Source organism: Amborella trichopoda, chromosome 6, assembly GCF_054954075.1.
Source record: "Amborella trichopoda isolate Santa Cruz 75 chromosome 6, AtrichopodaSantaCruz75HAP2 v2.0, whole genome shotgun sequence".
NCBI lineage: Eukaryota > Viridiplantae > Streptophyta > Magnoliopsida > Amborellales > Amborellaceae > Amborella > Amborella trichopoda.
Window position 1 is genome coordinate 35,096,922 of NC_142341.1, and position 22,032 is coordinate 35,118,953.

The 22,032-nt window shown below is 37.6% G+C and overlaps 1 protein-coding gene and 1 long non-coding RNA gene across 15 annotated transcripts in view; both read left to right on the plus strand.

Moving 5' to 3' along the window:
• The window catches only part of LOC18435047 (RNA helicase family protein), a 100,468-nt gene that overhangs the window by 27,026 nt on the left and 51,410 nt on the right, over positions 1–22,032 (plus strand). For all 14 annotated transcript variants that reach the window (XR_016057892.1, XR_016057893.1, XR_016057890.1 and 11 more), the window contains 2 exons: positions 19,702–19,916; positions 20,111–20,203. Coding sequence is in view for 9 of the 14 variants with exons in the window: in XM_006845104.4 (XP_006845167.1) it covers positions 19,702–19,916; positions 20,111–20,203 (308 nt within the window). In the remaining 5 variants the exon portion in view is untranslated. The remainder of the gene's footprint in view (positions 1–19,701; positions 19,917–20,110; positions 20,204–22,032) is intronic.
• On the plus strand, positions 8,848–11,043 carry LOC148781717 (uncharacterized). Its single transcript, XR_016057895.1, has 3 exons — positions 8,848–10,066; positions 10,200–10,848; positions 10,954–11,043. It is a non-coding gene; the product is annotated as an uncharacterized LOC148781717 (long non-coding RNA).

Consider the following 22,032-nt stretch of genomic DNA (forward strand, 5'->3'; position numbering starts at 1 on the left):
TTTAATATTTTGGGAGCCCATTAGAATTTAGTTGGCCTGTCTATTAGTGGGATGTGGCGCCTACATGGCCACCCATGAGGTGGGGCACCCCACCTCTTGTTCTTTCCTAAATTGTGTGATTGTAATTAAGTCACATGTGGGCTTGAGAATTTTAGGCAAGTGTGGTGTGGAGATATTCATTGATTTGAAAAAGGGAAAGTATAAGAATTACTTGATATTGATTTAGTATTATTCTCTGCACAATATTTGATGGGAGTAGAGTTATGAAAACTGGGGTATAATGATGGCTGATCTAAGGAATGAATGGATAAGATCTCTTCACCCCATAGGTCTTCAAGATCAAAGGTCAAGATTAAGTCTCTTAATGATGGCAAAACTGTAACCCTAGATACCCTAACCTTTATTCTATATAAACTAGCTATGGGCGCTCATTCTCTACACACTTGATACCTCAATCTCTGTTGCTCTGAGCCTAAGGGGTGGCATGCCCCTATCTAATCTCTCTCTCTCTAAATTAATGTTTAGGAAGAACAAGAAATCCTAAGGGGTGGCACGCCCAAGCCGCAATACCCTAGACTTTTGGTTTTGCCACATGCTCATGTGTTGAGCCTTGGTCTAGTTTATCCCATGTCTTGCTCTTTGCTAGTTTTTCTTAGGCTGCTCAAGTTGTGACATGTTCTGGAACCTAGATCCTGTGCGCCATTGGTTGAGGAGACCTGGAATGGGTTGTGTTAAGTTTTTGAGGGAAACCTGAGGCAAGGTATGCGGTAATTTCTTGATTTTTGTTCTCTTGATTTAATTGCATCTTTTATGTAATTTTCAGATCTATATTATGAATGTAATTTTATTTTAACGGCAAGCAAATGGTAGTCTTTGATATTTTGTTTGATTCATATATTATACTTGGACAATTGTGAGTGATTTGGGTGGCAATACATAAGAAATAATAGAAAATTTTTAATTAGTATTGATTTGCCGATCAGATAGCCCATCTTTCATTGGTATCAAAGCTAGGACTTCTTGTTGCCATTTTTATTTTTATTTTATTTATCTTGCTGTAATTTGATTCAAGAGTCATGACTGCAAGGAGTTTTACGGCCAAACTCTTGAAATTAGAAAGATTCGATTGGATGAGCTACATGTCTTGGAAGCATAAAGTGGGATATGTCGTTTACAAGGAAAAACTCCACGATATGCTTACCAAAGACCCTCGACCATTTCCAAGAGGAGATGCTTATGAAAGGCAGCATATAAGAGATGAATATGCACAATGGGAGCGAAATAATATGCTTGCTAAACATATACTGCTCGTTTCGATGCATGATTCCTATGCATCGGAATACGAGAACTTAAAGATTGCGAAGCAATGCATGAGATGCTAGAGAAGGAATTTGCTGATCCTTTTCTAGTCAAGCAAACTCTTGCATTGAAGAAGTATCATGATTTGATAATGGTGGAAGGAGCTATGATTGCCGAGCACATGCACATGTTTCGAGCTCTAATACGTGAGCTTGAAGCCATCAACATGAAGCCCCTCAAACCAATGCAAGTTTGCCATCTTTTGAACACTCTCCCAATAACACTTTCCCAACTTTTTGGGAAGTGTTTTTATCATCTCTCTGCTCGAGAGATTGCTCCCAAGTTAGAGGAGCTTATGATCCTCCTTAAGGCCGAGGAAGAGAGTAAAAGTACGGGTGATGCACCCACACGCCATGATGCATTGCATGTGGGTAACTTTAAGCCTAATGCGCATAGTATTAAGAAGAAGGGTATGGGCAAAAGAAATTTCAGTCACACCAATAAGAAAGATAAAAATAATAAAAAGGGAGAGTGGGAGCCGGAAAATAGAGAGCCTAGAGATAAAAGAGAGTGCTATAACTACGTTAAGGTGGGACACAATTAGATTTTTTAGAGAGAAAAATAATATTGCCGGGGGGAATAGAGAGCATGCTTGTGTGGTATTTGAATCTATGCTAGCTGATCCCAAGGGTGCTACTTGGTATTTTGACTCTGGTGTTCCAACCCATGTGTCAAACTCCAAGGAAGGATTCCGCCCATTCCAATTCGTAGACTCTTGGTGAACAATTCATGTACATGGGTGGAAATTAAAAGACTGAGATTTTAGGCTTTGGGGATTATGTTATAATTTGAAAAATGGAGAAGTAATGGTCTTAAAGCAAACGCTTTATATTCCTCAGATGAGGAAGTGTTTTGTTTCGTTTCCAAATTTGGCTAAGGCCGGCTATGTCACCCTTTTTGCTGTTGATAAGGTGACAATTAAGGCTCGTGGGGAAGTTGTTATGATTGACTTGCTAAAGAATGGTCTATTTGAAATTGAAATAAAGAATCAAATTGCTTATGTCTCGTCCCATGAATGTGAGAATGATTCTTACTTATGACATATGAGATTAGGCCATATAAACCATAAGAGAATGAAGAGTTTAAAGAAAGATAGTCTATTTAAAAATTATAAAGGGGACTTATGTCAGCCGCCAAGTATTATACTAATATCATTCCCGAAGTGTGATAGTCTATTCTTAATGTATAAATAGAACATACTCGGAATTTTTACTATATATTGCACATAATTGATTTTCCAGTCAGGAATTTTCAAACTTGTACAAACTCTATTCACAACTTATAATAACATGAAAGTCTATATATATATAATTTTGATAAAGCAAAAGTTACAAAGGCAAATTTAGCTGTGACTACAAACTTCTCCAAAGCTATTCCTGCTGTACATTTGAACAATAAGGCTGCAATTATTCTGAAAAGAATTCACAATAGTTTGATGAGTTTGGCTACTCAGTAAGTGACCATCATAATCCTTAAAAATCATGGTTGGAAAAATGTAGAAATTTTCTAAGGAACGCATATTGGAACAATATGAGGAAGAGCATATATGGAAAACTGTTTATAGCCTTTAACAGAAATACACAGTTTAACATAATCTAAATGATTTCACAAATATCCTTCCAACGTCGCAAGTAGGTCACCTATGTCCCACCAGCGTCTTGGATGGGTCCATGTAATCCTTACCGACTTACTAGGTAGGTCCACTCATATCTCACTGGCGTATCGGATGAGTCCACAAATTCTCTACCGGCACACTAGGTAGGTTCACTCATATCTCACCGGCGTTCCGGATGAGTCTATATAATCCCTACCAGCGTACCGGGTAGGTTCACTCATAACTCACTGGCGCACTGGATGAGTTTATATAATCCCTATCGGCGTATCGGGTAGGTCCATCATATCTCACCGGTATATCGGATGACTCTATATAATTCCTACTGGCGTACCGGGTAGGTCCACTTGTATACTTAAAGCATTTATGAAACTCTTTCTCACAAATCATCAAGAAACAACATTATCGTATATTCAAAATATCTTTTAAATCATTAGCATGAATTCGCATGAAGCAATTTTTAGCAAACACTTTCATTGATATTTTTATAAATAACCAGTCAAATACTTTGGGCTCAATAGTGTCATCAAGGTAACAGTTATGAGCGACATTCTTAAAAATTGAAATCCAACATGGTAAGTGGTCTATTGACAATTAAAGAATTGTATTGAAATCAAGAGTTAAATACTAAATTTTCAACTATCTAAAATTCTTAACGATAGACAGAAATATTACAATTTTATTAAATGCAGAAATACCAGTTTTCAAATTATCATGTTACAGGAAAATAATGTCACTTACTCGTAAAACTTATAGACCCAACCCAACACTTCACTTTGAGATGGATGCGTTGCCACCGTTGTAAGAGTGAGACTAGGGTCAATGGCGTTTAGCTAGAGCTTTTGTATGAAGAAATTGAACAAATGAGTTTTATATATGGAGAGAGGGAGCATGAAGAGAGAGAGTGGATGTTATGAGAATTCATTATAAGAGAGAGAAATATTATAAGTGAGAAGAAAGTATTATGAGTGAAAAAGAAATATCTTCACTATGATGAGAGCATAATGAGAGAAGGAATCATTATGAGATTGTTATGAGAGAGAGAAAGAGAACTAAGAGACATAGACTCATCCAGACACCGGTGAGATATGAGTGGACCTACCTGGTATGCCTGTAGGGATTATGTGGACTCATCTGGTACGCTGGTGAGATATGAGTGGACCTACCTAGTATGCCGGTAGGGATTATGTGGACCCATCAAGGACGCTGGTGGGATATATACTTGACCTACTTGGGACGCCTGTAGGCTATTTGTGAAATCTTTTGGATTATGTTAAACTGTGTAATTCTGTTAAAGAATTTGAACAGTTCTCCATATATGCTCTTCCTCATATTGTTCCAATATGCATTCCTTAGAAAATAGCTATATTTTTTCAACCGGAATTTTTAAGGATTATAATGGTCACTAACTGAGTACCCAAACTCATCAAACTATTGTGAATTCTTTTCAGAATAATTGCAGCCTTATTGTTTGAATGTACAACAGGAGTAGCTTTGGAGAAGTTTGTAGCCACGGTTAAATTCGCCGTTATAACTTTTGTTTTATCAAAATTGTATATATATAGACTTTCATGTTGTTATAAGTTGTGAGTAGACTTTGTACAAGTTTGAAAATTCCTGAATGGAAAATCAGTTATGTGCAATATATAGTGGAAAATTTGATTTTGTTTTATTTATACATTAAGAATAGAGTGTCACGCTTTGGGAATGATAGTATTATAATACTTGAGTTGTGACAACTTATCTAGAGTATGCAAATCCTGTGTGCAAGGAAAATTGGCAAAGAAACCTTGTACGTAAGCTCAAGTAGCCTCTGATATTCTTGAAATCATCCATAGTGATATATGCGGTCCTGTGAATGTGGCAACCAAAAGCCACAAGAAATATTTTATCACTTTCATAGATGACCACTCATGATATGGCTACATTTATTTGCTACCTTCCAAGTCTGAAGTCCGAGATAATTTTAATGATTATAAAGCCAAGGTAGAGAACCAAACCAACAAGAAAATCAAAGTCCCTAAGAAACGATACGGGTGGCGAGTATTCCTCACAACTCTTTAAACAAGTGTGTGTTGAGTATGACATAATCCATCAATTTAGCATGCCCTATACATTACAACAAAATAGTGTAGCCAGAGACAAAATAAGACCTTGGTAGAGATGGTGCAAAGTATGATGGGGCATGCAAAACTCTCACTATAATTCCGGGGAGAAGCAGTTTTGACGGTGTGGTTTGTCCTCAACCGCTCTCCCACTATGGACGCCCCACTTACTCCACACGAATTATTCACTGGTCATTGTCTGCCCCTTGACCATTTAAAGGTGTGGGGATGCTCTGCCCTTGTTCTCATCCCATAACCAAGCTTGATCCCAAAACTGTCAAGTGCATCTTTATAGGATACTAGACCATGGTAAGGGTTATCGTTTCTTCAACCTAGAGAATAGGGCAGTCCTAGAGAGTAAGGATGCTCACTTCTTCGAGGATGAGTTTCTTGAAGCAAGATGCAGTCACAAGAAGGTCGATCTCTTTGAGATGACTAGTGACAGGGTTGAGACTCGAAACGCTGAACAACAAACCCTCAGGAGAAGCAGCCGAATCAGTAGACCACCTGAGTTCTTCACTTACCTGGAGAAACACTACGAGAGAATTGGTGATGAATCCGATAATGAGCCTGCAACCTATAAAGAAGCCTTATCCAGTCTTGACAGAAACCAATGGGATAAAGACATGAGTGAAGAATACCACTTCATTATTCAAAATGGGATTGGGAATTAGTGCCTCTACCTAGTGACCGAAAACCTATTGGATGCAAGTGGGTGTTTAAGAAAAAATTGAACTCTGACGGAAAACTTAAAAAATACAAAGCTGGATTTGTAGCCAAAGGGTTCACCCAAAAAGAAAGGGTAGACTACAATGAAACATTTTCTTTCGTTGCTAAATTCCTGTCCATTTTAGGATCTTGATAGCCATAGTAGCCCACTTTGACTTTGAGCTCCACCAAATGGATGTAAAAACAACCTTTCTAAATGGGGAGCTTGAAGAAGAAATTTACATGAAACAGCTTGAGGGCTTCATAGAAAGAGGAAAAGTGGACTTGGTTTGTTGGCTTAGAAAATCCCTTTATGGCCTTAAGCAAACTCCTCGATAGTGGTACATAAAAATCCAAGAGACCGTTTCTAAAGCATGTTTTATTTCTAGTCAAGAGGATTACTTCTTTTATGTCAAGGCAAGTGGGAGTGATGTGATCTTTATCTCATTGTATATGGTTGATGTGTTGATTGTCAGTAGCTCGATGGCTCTAGTAAAGTAGACTTAGGATTTTCTTTCACAACACTTCGATATGAAAGATTTAGGGGAAGGATCATATGTGTTAGGCATAAAGATAACAAGAAACATGCAAAGTATAACCATTCAACTTTCACAAGCAGCCTATTATAAGAGGGTGTTAGAAAAATTTGAAATGGGCAAATGTGGGCCATGTAGGCCCATATCTAACCATATAGACAAAAGACCAAGTTAAGCCTGCAAATGTGCCTGAGTGATAAGGATGAGGTTGGGAGAAAACCATGGAGAGAGTGCCCTAAGGCAGCGCAGTGGAGTCACTCATGTACGTCATGTCTGGTACAAGGTTGGATTTGTCATTTTCCATGAGTGTAATTAGCCATTTTCAATGCAATCCTGGATTGGAGCATTGGTAAGCGGTTAAGAAAGTACTTAGATATTTGAGAGGGGTCGTGGATTATGTGTTCACATATGGAGGCAGGTCGAACATAGTCATACAGGGGTACTTAGATGTTGATTATCAAGGAGACCCTGATGACATGAAGTCGACATCTGTTTATATCTTCATGCTAGGTGGTGGGGCAATTTCTTGGATGTCCAAGAAGCAGGACGTCATAGCCCTATCAACCATGGAATCCGAATGAGTGCGTGTTGTTTGGCAGCTAAGGAGGCTGTATAGATGAAGAAGTTTCCCAATCTACTCATGTTCGAGCTTATGAGTTCGTGTGTGAGAATCTTCTGTGACAACCAATCTGTAGTCCATGTAACTAAAGAGCCACAATTTCACAAGAAATCAAAGAACACTATTACCACTTCACGGACTCGGTGATATAGAGGTTGCATATCTTCCCACAGAGGCCATGCTTGGAGACCCTTTGACCCAGGGTTTTCTGGCGAATGTATTTGCCAAACATGTGCTTGGGATGGGGCTCAGAGAAAGTGAAGAAGAGAGATTGTAAGGCCTTCAAAGGCCAAGTGGGAGATGCTGGGGTTATATAGCCATTTAAAGGCCTTATGAGAGCATGCATAAAAAACATATAGTGAAATGTTGGTTGCAGTGGGAGGGTGGTCCACTTTAGACTATGAGGCACTATTAGTGCCAAGACTCATCTAAGCTTTGATCGGCTATGGCTCAAAGGTGATGATTCAAATCCATAGTCTTGGGCATTGTGTGAGCACACATCGATAAAAGTTTTGATGTGGGGTTATCCCTTGATGAGGTCGGAGTTGTGCCCAAGATTGAGTGAAATAGATATTTAAAATCATATCATCTTTTATATTGACAATGATGACTCTCTGAGTGAATTAGATATTGAAATTCAAAATAAGATCATATTTGATATTTATGATGTTATTGACTCTTCGAGTTAACTGTGGAAGAATCAGATCATCTTTGATATTCACAATGGATATCCCAGGGTTATACTTGAGCACCCTATCAAACTCGGCAAGTCTTCTCAGTGTGCCTTCTTGGGAGTCAGTTTCTTCGAAGTCAAGAACTGTTTGCCACGTTATTCGTCTTCGCCATGAAACTTGACCCTAGCAGATAGTGTCTCCATGCCCTTAGACAATGCACTATTGCGAAGGCTATTTCTTAAGTAAAGGCGAACATCTCACGCTACCTATACTTTATCTAAAGGGCGAACAACTCATTCTTCTTTCATTATTTTGGTACCGCATATGGGCTTCCCTATAGTCAATGCGGCAGAAAAACGCCCTCTCCAAGGTCAATTAAGTAATATCTCCTCCCTATAAGGAGGAAAAGGGTTTTGGGGGGCTTTTTGAAACCCCACAACCTAATCTGTGGCTTCTAGAGAGATGAAGCCTCCCTAAAAACCTCAAAATATGGGATTTATCGATCTTTCGATAAATGATTAATTTTTGTGATTCTTTTGAAATCAAAGGCATACTTTGTGGTTGTTTTTAGAGCTTCTAGTGGTTGATTTTTGGGACTTTTGGCGATCCAATAGACGAGATTTGGGCCGACATCATTTTGATTTTGATATTTTTAGAGCATTATTATATTTGAATAAAGGTTTTGATTTTTTTGTTATAATGTATTATGTTGTGAATAATTTTGTTTTTTCTTTTACTTTTTTTTTTCCTTTTCTGATATATTTACATGTTTGTAGTTGAAAGATTGATTTTTTTTGTGATTAATTGGTTATTTTCTCATTTGGATGATGAAATCTGGTCTATATCGAATTATTTTGTAAGTAATTGATTCTTTTGCTATACGATGTGTGATGTTTTGATGTTCTACATGTTTTGTTTTACCTTTTTTGATAAATTAATAAATTTGTTTTATCATTATTATGTGAAGTTATATATGATTATTATTTTTGGTTTGATATCATATACTCAGTGTTTCACATTGGGATTTTTATTTCATATTATTTGTTTTTTTTTTTTTTTTTTTTTCATATTGTTTATAATTGTATGTATATGAGTTTATTTTTATATCTCATTGTAAATTTCTTTTTTAATGTTGTTGACTACTTACATTTTTTTTATATCTTTATTTAAAAATAAAATATTTTTCTTATGTTTTTTCTTAATAGTTAATACTTTAATGTTGTGTATTTTACAGGTTTGTCCTTGATTAGGTGATTCTAATTCACATTGAAGGATTCGGGCTTGGGTCAAGATGTTAGTATCTGGGTTTCCATAGCACTACGTCTCGAGTTCCATCCTATCTAACTTTATCAAAAAGAAAGAAATATTCACATTGATGCTCAATCAATTATTGTGTTTCTGTGACAATGACTTCGAGTGGATCAAGCAAGCCAGGTGATCCTGCTTGGAAGTATGGATCTTATCCAAATCCTCTTGACAAGAATAGGGTAGAGTGCAAATTTTGTAAAAATCATCTACTGCTGGCATCAACAAATTTGGCTAGCTAGCATTAGAGGGGATGTGGCTATATGCACTCTAGTGCTAGCTGATTCTAGGAGAGAGATGATATAGCACTTGGAGGCAGTGAAAAGCAAGAGAGAGGAGGTGAGAAAAAGACATTAAGTTCTAAAGAGTGTAGACATTTTTGGCATTCGAGGAGAGGAAGAAGGCGTTTATACTGAGGTTGGATCTTCTAGTAGGCCAAAAAGAAGAGGGCATGTGTATGCGTTCTTCCTTCGCCCTGAACTTAAGATTCTACCACAAGAAAAGGGTCCAACAAGTTTAAAGACCTATTTTAAAAAGTAGATAGAAATTAGGTGGCCCAATATGTGGGCAGGTGGTTCTTCCAAGCTGGCATTTCTTTTAATGCCGCTAACTTGAGTAGCTTTCAGATTATGTTGGAAGCAGTTGGCCAGTTTGGGCTAGGTTTTAGGGCTCCATCTGCTTATGAGCTTAAAGGGTCATTACTTAATAAAGAAGTGGAGCTAACCAATAACTATTTAAAGACCCACAGGGGTGTGTGAGGTGTATATGGTTGCATAGTCATAATTGATAGTTGGAGTGATAAGAGGAGCATAAGCATCATAAATTTGGTGGTGAATTGTCCATTAAGGACAATATTCTTGAGGTCTATTGATGCTTCTGACTAGTCCCTTGATGCAAAATTCATTTTTAATTTGGTGGATCAATGCCTAAAGGAGATAACGGACGAGAAGGTGGTCCAAGTAGTGATCGATATGTTCCCAGTTAATTTTGGCGGCCTTTAGGTTATTGATAGGTCGCTTATTTTGTGGTCCCCTCGTGTAGCACACTGCATAGACCTCATGCTTGAGGCCATTGGTAAGAAGAAAACATTCGAGACAACCATTCAAAAGGCGAGGAATGTCACAGTTTATCTATACAGTCACACTCTGGTAAGGACCTAATTTATAGTATACAGTACTATGCTTATGTTATTATGCTTCTTTAGTTTGTTATGTATTTTGAGTCTTTTTAATGCATTGAGTCGTTGAGGGTAATTTACTTGGGAAATTTTGTGGTGGTCAGGTCTTGGCCATGATGAAGAAATTTATCAATGACAGAGACTTGGTGAGGCCTGGGGTGACTAAATTTGCCACCTCCTACTTGCCCTTGTAATCTTTATATGAACAGAAGGAAGAGTTGAGGTCCATGTTTGTATCTGAGGATTGGACCAAGTCCAAGTGGTCTAGGAACGTTGATGGAAAAGTTGTTATGGATATTATTATGGACTCCAGATATTGGAACAAGGTCCAATATGCCTTGTATGGCTTTCTCCCTTTGGTAAAGGTTCTCAAGATGGTTGGTGCTGAGTAGAAACCAGCTATGGGGTATATTTATAAAGCGATGTAGGATGCAAAGGAAGAAATCAACAGTATTTTTGGGCATGATGAAAAGAAGTATGAGGATTGTTTGAAGATTATTTGAAGATAAATGGAACTACCAGCTTGAGAGGCCCCTACACATAGCAGGATACTGCCTTAACCTTCCTCACTTTTACACATATCTTGAGTTACATAGCAGGCCTGAGTTCATGGATGCATTCAACCTATGCAATTTAAAGCCCAACCTAGATCCTGAAGTGAAGGATAAGTTGATGATGGAGGCAGATTTGTATAGGCTCGCTACTGGGTTTGTTAAGGATGTGGCAGTCCAGCAGTGGTCTAAAATCTTCTTGGTAAGTTTAAAACTTCCTCAATTTTATTATGTGATTGAGTATTTAATTTCAATTACCTAGATACCTAATTTACTAAATTACTACATTCACATTTGTATGAAATAGGTGCATGGTGGATGGGCCATGGGGGAAGCACCCCTCATTTGTGGTAGATGGCCATGAAAATACTTAATTTGACTTGCAGCTCGTCTGGATGTGAGCGGAACTTCGGCACCTTTAAAATGATAATATTACTTTTTTATTTAATAGTGAATAGTTAATTTAGTATGTACTTAGTTAATAGTTATTGACATAGTTACATGGTAAGTTAGTAACTAAGTGAGCTTTTTCTCTATTAGGCACATACAACAAAGAGGAACAGACTAGGGCATAAGCGATTGAACGACCTAGTCTTTGTTTAGTATGATCAGAAGTTGCAAGAGCGCCATCGATAGCTAGAGCACAATGAAAGGGAAGCTATTGAAGCTGTTGATATTGATGACACATGAGTGGCTAGTTTATGCCTGTGATGATGAGGTATTCCCTCGAGAAGGCTTGACCTGAGGCCAGGTTTGTGAGGCTGTTGGGATGGCAATGCCCCTTGTGCGTACTACTCGGGCTCAATCTCAAAGCTAAAGGAAGGGGAAGGAGAGGGCCAAGCAAGGGAAGGCAATGGTGAAGAAGAGGAAGAGAGTAATGAGATCAAGAGAGGAGGATGAACAAGAAGAAGCATATTCGGAGGAGATGAGGGATGACACTCAATATGTTGAGGAGGGCGATGACTTTGATGATGATGGCATGGCATTGTCATCATCAGATGCTCCTTTGGATCCACTTAAACACCCTGCGTGGTGATGCCGTAGAGTTGTTTGGTTGACATTAGAGAATTAGGGTGGTGACATCTCACATGTATTTGTTTTTGTTTTTGCTTGTGGACTTTGTGTAGTATATCTAGACTTCTAGTTTTCTACAACAACTTTTGGGATTTCAAGCATTTTGATGTCTTACAATCTCTTTGAGTCTTTGTATCCATAAACGTGTTTTGTGACTGTAATATTATGTTTCCTCTTTTTCACAAGGGGTATGAGGCTCTAAAATTGCCTTAAAAACTCCTTAAGGCCTAAACCCTGCCTTGAGAACTCCCTAGTCCTTTTTGTTTTAGGGTGGGGGTTTGTTTTGGGGTTGGGGGATGGGGGGGGGAATCTCCTATTCCTGGGAGGATGCCTATGGTGGCAAGGCCCCCAAAATGCCTAGGCGCTCGCCTATGCTTTTTTGAACATTGTCATTAGGATTTTAGGTGATTTGTGAATTGGGAGAGTTAAATCTGAGACATTCATCCCTTGAAACATCATCATAATTTAGGAGGGAATCTGGGAATCTTACCCCTTGAATCTTTGAACCTTATCCTCTGAATCTCTATCAATCAAGTTTTCAGTCTCCCACGTTTCATACGAAGGATTTGTCTTTTCATGTTCGACAATTTTACCATTGAGTATCCCAACTTCCCTCTATCACCAATAAGCATTTTAACTGTGACCATTCTAAATAATTGATTCCCTGAAGTTTAATAATAGTTATCTGCAGTCTAGTGTTTTTTATGTGGATACCAATATATGAGAGTTTACATCCTGAGTATTAGTGGTGGTAGAAGAGTGCTCTAAATCATTGATATTTGAGATATCAGCCATTTATACAGTCAAAACACACCCAAAACAAACCCTCATTGATTACCACAAAGAGCAAACAAAAGCTCTACTTGATTGCACTCCACCTGGAGATCTAAGACCATTCATAAAAGAGATCTCGATAAAAAATGAGTCTTACAACTCATGATAGAGGTGTGACATATTAAAAGGGTCCAAGAACCACTTTTGACACAAAAAAGAATCCCAACAAGTTTTAGAGTTTTTTGTTCGACATCAAACTCGACCCAGATAGGGAATACACACAGTGTTTTAAAATGCGGGATGCGGCCCTGATGCGGTGGGGGGCGAATGCGACGATGCGGCTCGATGCAGCCCAAATGCGGGTGCATCGCGATGATGCGATCAATAAATATAAAAAAATTCTAAATTTTTTTAAAACAATACGTTAATGCATAGAAAAAAATATGAAGGTGATATATGTGATAGTAGGTATTTTAGTTTAATGATTAACTTCAAAACTATTAGCTGTCGGAGATTCTGTATCCAGTTATCCACCCATATAAGTATTTCCACAGAGCAAGCATATCAAACAATTTCTATCTTTAAGACTTTTTAGTTTAGCATATTTTCAAGCCGGATCCTTATTACTAGAAGATTGGGAAGAAGACATTGCCCCAAAAATATGTATAATAGTAATATTGTACAAGAAGGAAAAAAAATTTACCGACTCTGTGAAGTGCTGCTCGATTTCTTTAGGACCTCTGAAATCCCTGATTTTTATCACAAATTCATGCTAACATCTCCAAATCAACAATCAAAGGCATCCAATGAACATCCAAGTATCAAACAATCGCCAAATTGAATATTTCGATGAAAAAAGAAATTCCGCCTAAATTTTTTTTTACCTCGATTTGATGCAAAAAACAACCACAAAAAAGTGGCTGAAAATCTTCATTTAGGGCCCCTAATACCCCCCCAAACAGTTTCTCTAAAGATGGTCAAAAAGACCATCTTGCCCCTCCCCGAGAGGCAAAACAGAAAAAAAATTCGGCGGACATTGTAGCAGTGGGATGCGGCCTATGCGGGATGCCGCTACGATGCGGCGCATATGCGGCCGCATCTGTCAAAAGCGCATATGCACCTTTTTCTGATGCGGATGCGAGCGCATTCCGTATGATGCGGCCGCAATTTAAAACACTGAATACGCCTGAAAATTTCAAGCCTTCGAATTTTTAAGTTTGGCATATTTCCAAGGCAGATCCTTATTACTAGAAGATTGGGAAGAAGATATTATCCCCAAAAAAAGTATTATAGCAGAAGGAAAAGGCAATTATTGATTCTTGAAACAAGTATCGATTTCTTCATGGCCATTGAAACCCTTGATTTTTTGTTACAAGTTCACCTAAACTTCCTCAAATCAACACCCAAAAGGTACAAATCAGTAACCAAGTATCAACAAATGCACAAATTGAAGAAATCCAACAAAACAAATTTCCACCTAAATTTTCTTTTGATCGATTGGATCACAAAAAAAGCCATGTATGTGGCTCAAAAATATCGTTTTGGGGGGGTTTTATACCTCCCAAACCTTTTTCCCTAAATTTTGAAGGTTGAAATGCCCTTTTTGCTCATCCCTGAGGGGCATTGTTTTGAAAAAAATTGTTTTGAAAAAAACTGTTGCACACTATGCGGCTTGATGCACCCTATGCGCTATGTGGCTCTGTTGCGGAGAGATGCAGCACGTATGCGGGCGCAAGACTGTATATGCGGTTATGTTTGATGCTGTGCCCAGCGCATAATGCATGATGCGATTGCATATGCGGCGATGCGGCCACATTTTAAGACACTGATGCAGACGTTCATAACCACCAGCCTATATTGGGTAGTCAAACTCTCTCCTAAGATAACCTCGCAGTCCTTATATGATGGTCGATCTACCTTCTTAACTAGGAAGAAGTCTATTTGACTTTTATCTGATCCACATTTATAGGTTATTAAATGTTCATCTCGTTTTTTGAAGTAAATGTTTATTATTGCTAAGTCGTAGGCTATAGCAAAATCTAGAATAGCCTCACCGGTCTCATGTTTTTTTTTTTACAAACCTATATCCCGCATGTACCCCTTCATATCCTCTACCATCCTTCCCTACATGACCATTTAAGTTCCCTTCTAAGAAGGTCTTCTCTCCAATGAAAACCAAATCATCCTTCCTAACCAATGTTATTCTAGGTTCACGATGTACAGGACCTTGCCACTTATCCATTTGAACATCCTCATCTCAGCTACAGTCATTCTATGGGTACGTTATTTCTTGACCACCTAACATTCCTTCCCATGAAACATGGTTGTTCTTACAGCCGTCTTATAGAACTTCCCCTTTAGTTTTATTGTTCTATGGCGACCACATAAGACTCTAAATGTATAAGTTCACTGCGTCCATCCAATTTTAATTCTGCGTAACATCTTCCTCAATCTCACCTTTTTCAAGGATTATTGACCCAAGATATCGAAAATAATATCATTTTGTTTTTCTTGGCCCAATCTTAACTAATTCCTCGTTTAGGCTCCTATTATCTCTTTTAGGTACTTCTTGGCCTATGCCTATTCATCCAAATTGGGAACAGCTTGGCACTAGCGAATTCAGTTCCTCAAGAACTGGCCTTTTACCTTCTACAACCAGGGTTCTAAACTCGCATTCATTAGTAATCTTTTGTCCTCACTGACACCTCCAATTTCTGTAGCCTCCCTAGACTGGGAGTCAACACCTGGGCTCTTGACTACAAAGAATCCATATTCCAATATGAAAATTTTTAAAGGACAAAAATTAAGTGCAGCTAGATGGTAACGTTCCCTTTAAAGTCAATTTAAAATATGGTAATGTATACTTTCCCGAGTCAAAAGGGTATTCCCTTAAAGACTAAAAGTTTGCAAACTTGTTTACACCATCAATCATTCATAGAATGGTTATTTCCCTTTAAACATGTCCAAGTCCAACTTATGTTGTCAAATTGTATTGTCAAATTATGATCTCGTTGAAGATATAATGCTAGTCTTAAATTGCTAGTGAATGGCGCCTTAACTAGTTTGGTTGTAGACTTGTACCACAGGTTTTCAATGAAGATGTCCATCTTTAGCCTCAGAGAGGCCATCACGTGAAGTTCTTAGAGTGTGGCCCGTAAGGCTTGCGTCCGTTTCATATGGGCCCCTTTAGTACATACTTGGAGTTTACCGGGTGAAATGTTTCCCTCAATGCTGACCCATGAATGAGGAGTGTGTATGTCCTTATCTTTTCTGCATACATTTAGTTGGTAAAGCCTTCTTGGCCAAACCAAGTGCAAGAGGACTTTGTGGTAGCAATTCACATGATTCAACCGTAAAAGTTCTTGGTAAAGCCTATATTGTATTAAGTTCTGGAATGGTAGTGGGACTTGTTTTTAACTCTCTGTATGACTTCTTACAAAAACTGTGCGTGATGGTACTAACGAGTTATTTAAGTTAGAATAGATCTGATAGTGACAAAGTTTGCAGAATGTTGGTTATTCTTTCGATAAATATTATTGTGGGCAATCTTGAAAATTGTCTATTGGTGAGATTTCTATTATTGCACCTAATAGGTGAAAGGTATTGCTATGTGGAAGTCAAGGTATTAAATTCAAAAATTTTCTTTTACTTTATTTCAAATACCTAAAACACACTTACGTGGGCCACAATATATTGTTGTAAAATGAAAATAATGCCCTAGATACAACTTAGGATTTTATTTTTAGCGCCAAAAGAAATAGACACTATCCAAGAGCTTTAAAATAACTTCCACTTTAATTTTTAGCACGAAATAAGTTCCTGAAAATTTACAGAAAATAAGAAATAATATTGTAAACTAATTTCAAACTATTGGTAAGACTTACTATACTATGCCTGGAGCTACCCTACAAGGACTTGGTACACCCCACATCCGATTCCCTGACCAATGACGCACTTTTGCTTCTTAAGGTGTTGCTGGAAATTCTGAGATACGAAAGCTTTATAAACAATACTTCTTTCTCTAGGATTTTAGAGAGCTCAAAAATAAACTAGGGTTTATAGAAACCCTAACAAATTAGGGCTGAATATGTGAGTTGATCTCTCTCTAGGCTGGGCTTCTCCCTCCTTTCTTCAAAATGCAACAAACCTCTCTTAGGGTTTGAAAGTCCCACCCTTTTTCCCTTTTTATTTTCTTTCTTTATGGAAGCTACTCAAAAAAGAGAGAGAATGAGAGGGTGGTGTAACTCTCTCTAAGGCAAAAGAGAGGGTCACATGGTCTTCAAGAGGGAGAGAGAGAGAAATAGGGAGTGATGGAGGGAGAGAAAAATGGCGTAAGAGAGAGAGAGAGGGGGGGGGGGGGGTCTTGTCTTGGGGGAGAGAGAAAAATCTTGTTAATGGAAGAGAGGGTTCAAATTAGATCTTTATATAGAAAGAAATCTATCGCCTAGTTTAAATATGATTTCTTCTCTGTATTGCCTTATCCAGTTTCCAGCTGGACCTTTAGGATAAATAGAAAATCTCTGGGGTGAGAGATATTTAGTCAGAGCCATCCATCTCAAAAATCAACCATCATGATTTTGAGTGGAAAGATAAGAATCTTATCCCCTTAGATTTTTTCCGAACTCCAACTCCTATTTAAAATTGAAATAGGATCAAACTTAGACTTTATCTAGATCTTTTATTTAAATTTGAAATATAATCAAACTTAAAGATTAGAGAAAATTACATAAAAATCCATTATACTTTGCGTTATTACCGATGTACTAAATAGTTTCCGTTATTATATGTTTGTCTATTTTTTACCTTTTATAACGTAATTTTTTAAAAAAGACTACTCTATCCTTTTTCGGATGTTGAACATCCGAATTGGTGGGATTTTCGGATGTTCATCATCTGAAAATAGGCCTAAAGTTAAATGTTAAATTTCCTATTTTCAGATGCTGAATGTCCGAAATTAAGGAATTTTCGGATGTTCAACATCCGAAAATACGGCGATAGTTTAACGTTTTTGGATGTTAAACATCCAAATTTAAGAGATTTTCAGATGTTTAACATTCGAAAATAGAGAAGACGAAGGTTTATTTAACTATCAGGGTATTTTCGGATGTTGAACATCTGAAAATCTCTTAAATTTGGATGTTCAACATTAGAAAATGTTATACTTAACATTAAATCATCGGGGTATTTTCGGATGTTGAACATCCGAAAATCCCTTAATTTCGGATGTTCAACATCCGAAAATAGGAAATTTAACATTTAACTTTCGGCCTATTTTCGGATGTTTAACATCCGAAAATGGGTAAAGTGGACTTTTTTAAAACATTCTGCTATAAAAGGTAAAAAATGGACATACATGTAATCACAGAAACTATTTGGTATATCCATAATAATGCAAAGTATAACTGATTTTTATGTAATTTTCCCTAAATATTATCTAGATTTCTAAATCTCTCATAAGGATAGCAAACCAAATCTAATTTGAATTAGATTTACCTAAATCAAATCAAATTTGAATTAAATATACATATTTTAACATTTTAAAATAGAACAAAAAATTAAGAAAAATGGGACGTGCCCCCTTTCCCTATAAAGTGGCGTGCCCACTTCTCCTTGAAAGGTGGCGTGCCAAAATAAACAAAAACTTTTTTTAAAAAAATGCGGTGTGCCCCTCTTGTTCCACAAAAAATGACGTGACCTCCCCATTTTTTTAAAAGGTGGCGTGGCCATAATTGTTCTAAAAAAATTGGGACGTGACCCACTAGGGGGTTGAATCCTTGGTCCCACAGGTGTTATTTAAAGCTCTGAAATTTTCATAAATAACCCTTTGATTGAAATTACAATTGAAAATAATATTTTAAAATTTTGAAAAAATATTTAAAAATCGTAAAATATTTCTAATACTAAAATAGAATATACTATGAGTGGACTGCTACTAATGGGTCAAAATTAGCAACATTAAGGGCACTCCACTCGCCCCAGAAACCATAATCTACTACTGTTCTCTTATCCAACCCAACAAAGTCTTATGACCCACAGTCTCTTTGCAGGGGCTTATGATATAGTGGGACCATAATTCTGAAATGTGGATATTAGTTCCCCCCTTTAAGAGCAAGTCTAGGTCTTGTCACCACAGTGCAAAGAGGGCCCTCTCTATGCACATATACGTATGTCCCTCTATAAGGCAGCTTCCCATGCGGCTGTTATGTGTACATGTTGTGCGGAAGTTTGTTGAAGCTTTGGCCCTTGCTCTCATTGGCTTACAACTGCATACAGGAGACCACGCCATTCTCCTGGCCTACAAACAGGATCCCTGGGCATCTTTTCGACCTCTGCAAGGGATGACCCACTGCAAATCCTTCTGAGTTGTGCCACATGCCCAGTGCTAAGGGTTTTGGACATGACCAGAGCCATAAACTACCCAACCCTTGGTCAGTCAACACACACACACCCACTAAAGTGCATGTTTCACTATATATATCATTTTTACAAGCTCTCTAGGCCTTTAAAGGCTACAAAACCCAACAATAGAAGCCCTTTTTCAGGTGTTTTGTTGCATTTTCATATGTTGAGTGCCACAAGAGAGAAAAACCTCATGGAAAATTACAACTTGAAGTTTTTCTATGTACGTTATCCTAGAATTTCAATTAAGAAATCATCCAAGAGTGTTGCTATTGTTTTGATTTGAGTTGATATAGTTTTTGAGAAGCAGATGGGGTGCTGGAGTGTTACTTGGATGTATATCGAATTTTAAGTTTTTATTGGATCACTCGTCGAGGAGTTTTATTTGAAGTCTTGTGGAGAACTTATCGTTATCTCAATAATTGAATTCCATTGTTCTATGCAGTATAAAAGATCTTAATACCATCCGTAAAGTTTGTTTTCTAGTTTGATTTAAAATCTATAAATTTATGCTTCTTAAATTTGTGCAGAACTAGGATCTTTTGTTGGCCTGGTGTATTCAACTGTGTGCTTTTCCATTGTCCAACTATTGAAAAGTTCTTTTAGAATGGGTTTCCTGTAACAGTTTTACTCCTTTATTGATGTTGTTGTATATTAATTTAATATTCGGCAAGTGTCGTGTCAATGTGTTTCAAAGATGTTGTTTCTGCATGAGTTTAAGAGTGAACAAGAATTGGACTATTAGTCATTTTTTCTTCTTTTGATACCTTGGTTTTCAAACTCGTGTTATGCTTTTGTATATTTGCAGAGTACAAGCAGATCAACGTGCAGGAAGAGCTGGAAGAACCTGTCCTGGAAAGTGCTATCGATTATACCCATCCTCTATGTACTATGGAGAACTTTTGGAAGCAACGGTTCCAGAAATACAGCGCTCATCTCTTGCTGGAAGTGTTCTTTATTTGAAATCATTGGACCTTCGTGATATTGATGTTCTGCAGTTTGATTTTCTTGATCGACCATCTCGTATGTTATAAGATCCATTGAGTATTTGATCTTGAACAAGCTTATGTGAAATGCTCTCCCAATTGTGGTCACTTCTCTAGTAAATACTATCATTGCTCCACTAGTAGTTTTGTTGTGTGTTACTGGTATTAGCCTTTCTTATTCTATGTAGTTCTGCATCCTGTGATGATCGAACATGGGCATGGTTACTGCAGCTTTATCATTAGAAGATGCTTTGAAGCAACTATACCTCATTGATGCAATCGACGAAAATGGTTCGATAACCAAAGTTGGACAACTGATGGCTGGTATGGGATTTGATTCCCTGATTGTGTTTTTTTTTTTTTTTTTACCCTTGTCCTTAATAGTTTTTTAACTACTTCTCTATGACCAAGCGGATGGAGGAAATAAGGACAGTCAAAACAACAATACTATACTTTCTTTATAAGCAGTGTCTGCTCTAGGTGATTTATCTCATGGACTTCTTGCAAAAAGCTCTCTCTATATGATATTTTTGAATTGCTATTGTGCTATCCCTGGAAGCAATGTACCTGCACTCGAATTAACTTTACAACTCTTGAGTTTATTCTGATTTTAAACTTCATGGACTTTCTTAATGAGTTACTCGGGGAACGTTTTGGAATCACCCCCTTGGTGCATTCTCTTGACTGATGGTTCTAACTACCATCCATAGTCTGAAAAATGGTAGTCAGGACAGATACTCGTGACATTGATTGGGTTCAGTTCTCAGCGTAACATAAGCTCTCAAAGGGCTGAAGCCATGAAAGGATAGAGAGTGACTGTAGAGCTATTAATGCAAAGAAAGATAGCTTTGTAGGAAATCTTTAGTGACATATGTAGGTCTACTAATATCCTCATTTGGAAGAAACAATGGTACCCTAATGCAATAATTGTGATGCTGGCTGATTGTGGTTATAGTTATTGGGATCTTCTAAGTTCTAACCATGGTGTTGATTCTGCTTTGAAGCTCACTCGTCTCTAGGAAAGGGAATCCTTCTCGTCTATGATTTTTAAACATTGGAATCTCGATCTTTCCTGTTAGGGAGCAAGATCCCGAGTTACTAGGAGTTAAAATGCAACAATTTAGTAGATAAAGAGATGAATATTGAGGAAGATTAAGGATTAAGAGGAGAGTTTTAGAGAGAGAGCGAGAGAGAGAGAGAGAGAGAGAGAGAGAGAGGGAGGAGCTAGCCACGTTGGGGAGAGAATGAGAGAGAGGAGTTACAGTGGTGTCCTAATGGCACTTAAATCTCATTTTAAAATAAATAGAATTAAAGTACAATACTGCCCTTAAGTAAGAGAAAGACCAGTAAATTCTAGAGACTTAAATGCAAGAAAATAAATATAAACTGTGCTACTCCCAAGAATCCTCCTTAAGTTGGTGCACAGATATAGATCATGCCCAACTTGTTTAAGATCACTTGTAGTGTCAAGGTTTCCCAACAGCCTTAATGTCTGCTGGCTGGTCTGTTGTTTGACATATGGAAGGAAAATTTATTTGGTAGCAACTCTATCTTGAATAAAATGTTGATCTATATTCTTAGTTCTATCATGATGGGCTGGATTTTGAGCTATGCTAATAGTTGCCTTTTTATCACATTACACAAAACACGGAAATTGACCCCTCGACTGAGAAGCCAAGTTATAGTAAAAGAATGTTAAGCTAGAGTAATTCACATGAACCAGAAGCCATGGATCTGTGCTCAAGTTCTGCACTCGATCATGCTACAACTAATTGCTTTTTCCTCCTCCGAGTTACAAGGTTACCACCTACAAAAATACAGTATAGCTTGATGTAGATCTTCCATAAAAGATCTATCCTAATCTGCATTAAGTGATAAGTGCCCAGGATTAGCAAACGACAATCTTCTACCTGGTTATGATTTTAGGTACCTGAGAACTCCGATGATTTCAGGTTGGATAGTTTGTAGAGCGTGCATAAACTGATCAATCATGCTGACAACATAGTATGTGATGTTATTCTGTAGGATTGTCAGTTGGTTTAGCCTCAAGCTTCCTGTTGTCTATTGTATTAATTTTTTAAGAGATAAACTTTCCTCTCTTAAACCTCTATTCCAAGAAAATACATCAATGGACTAGATCTTTGATTTCAAAT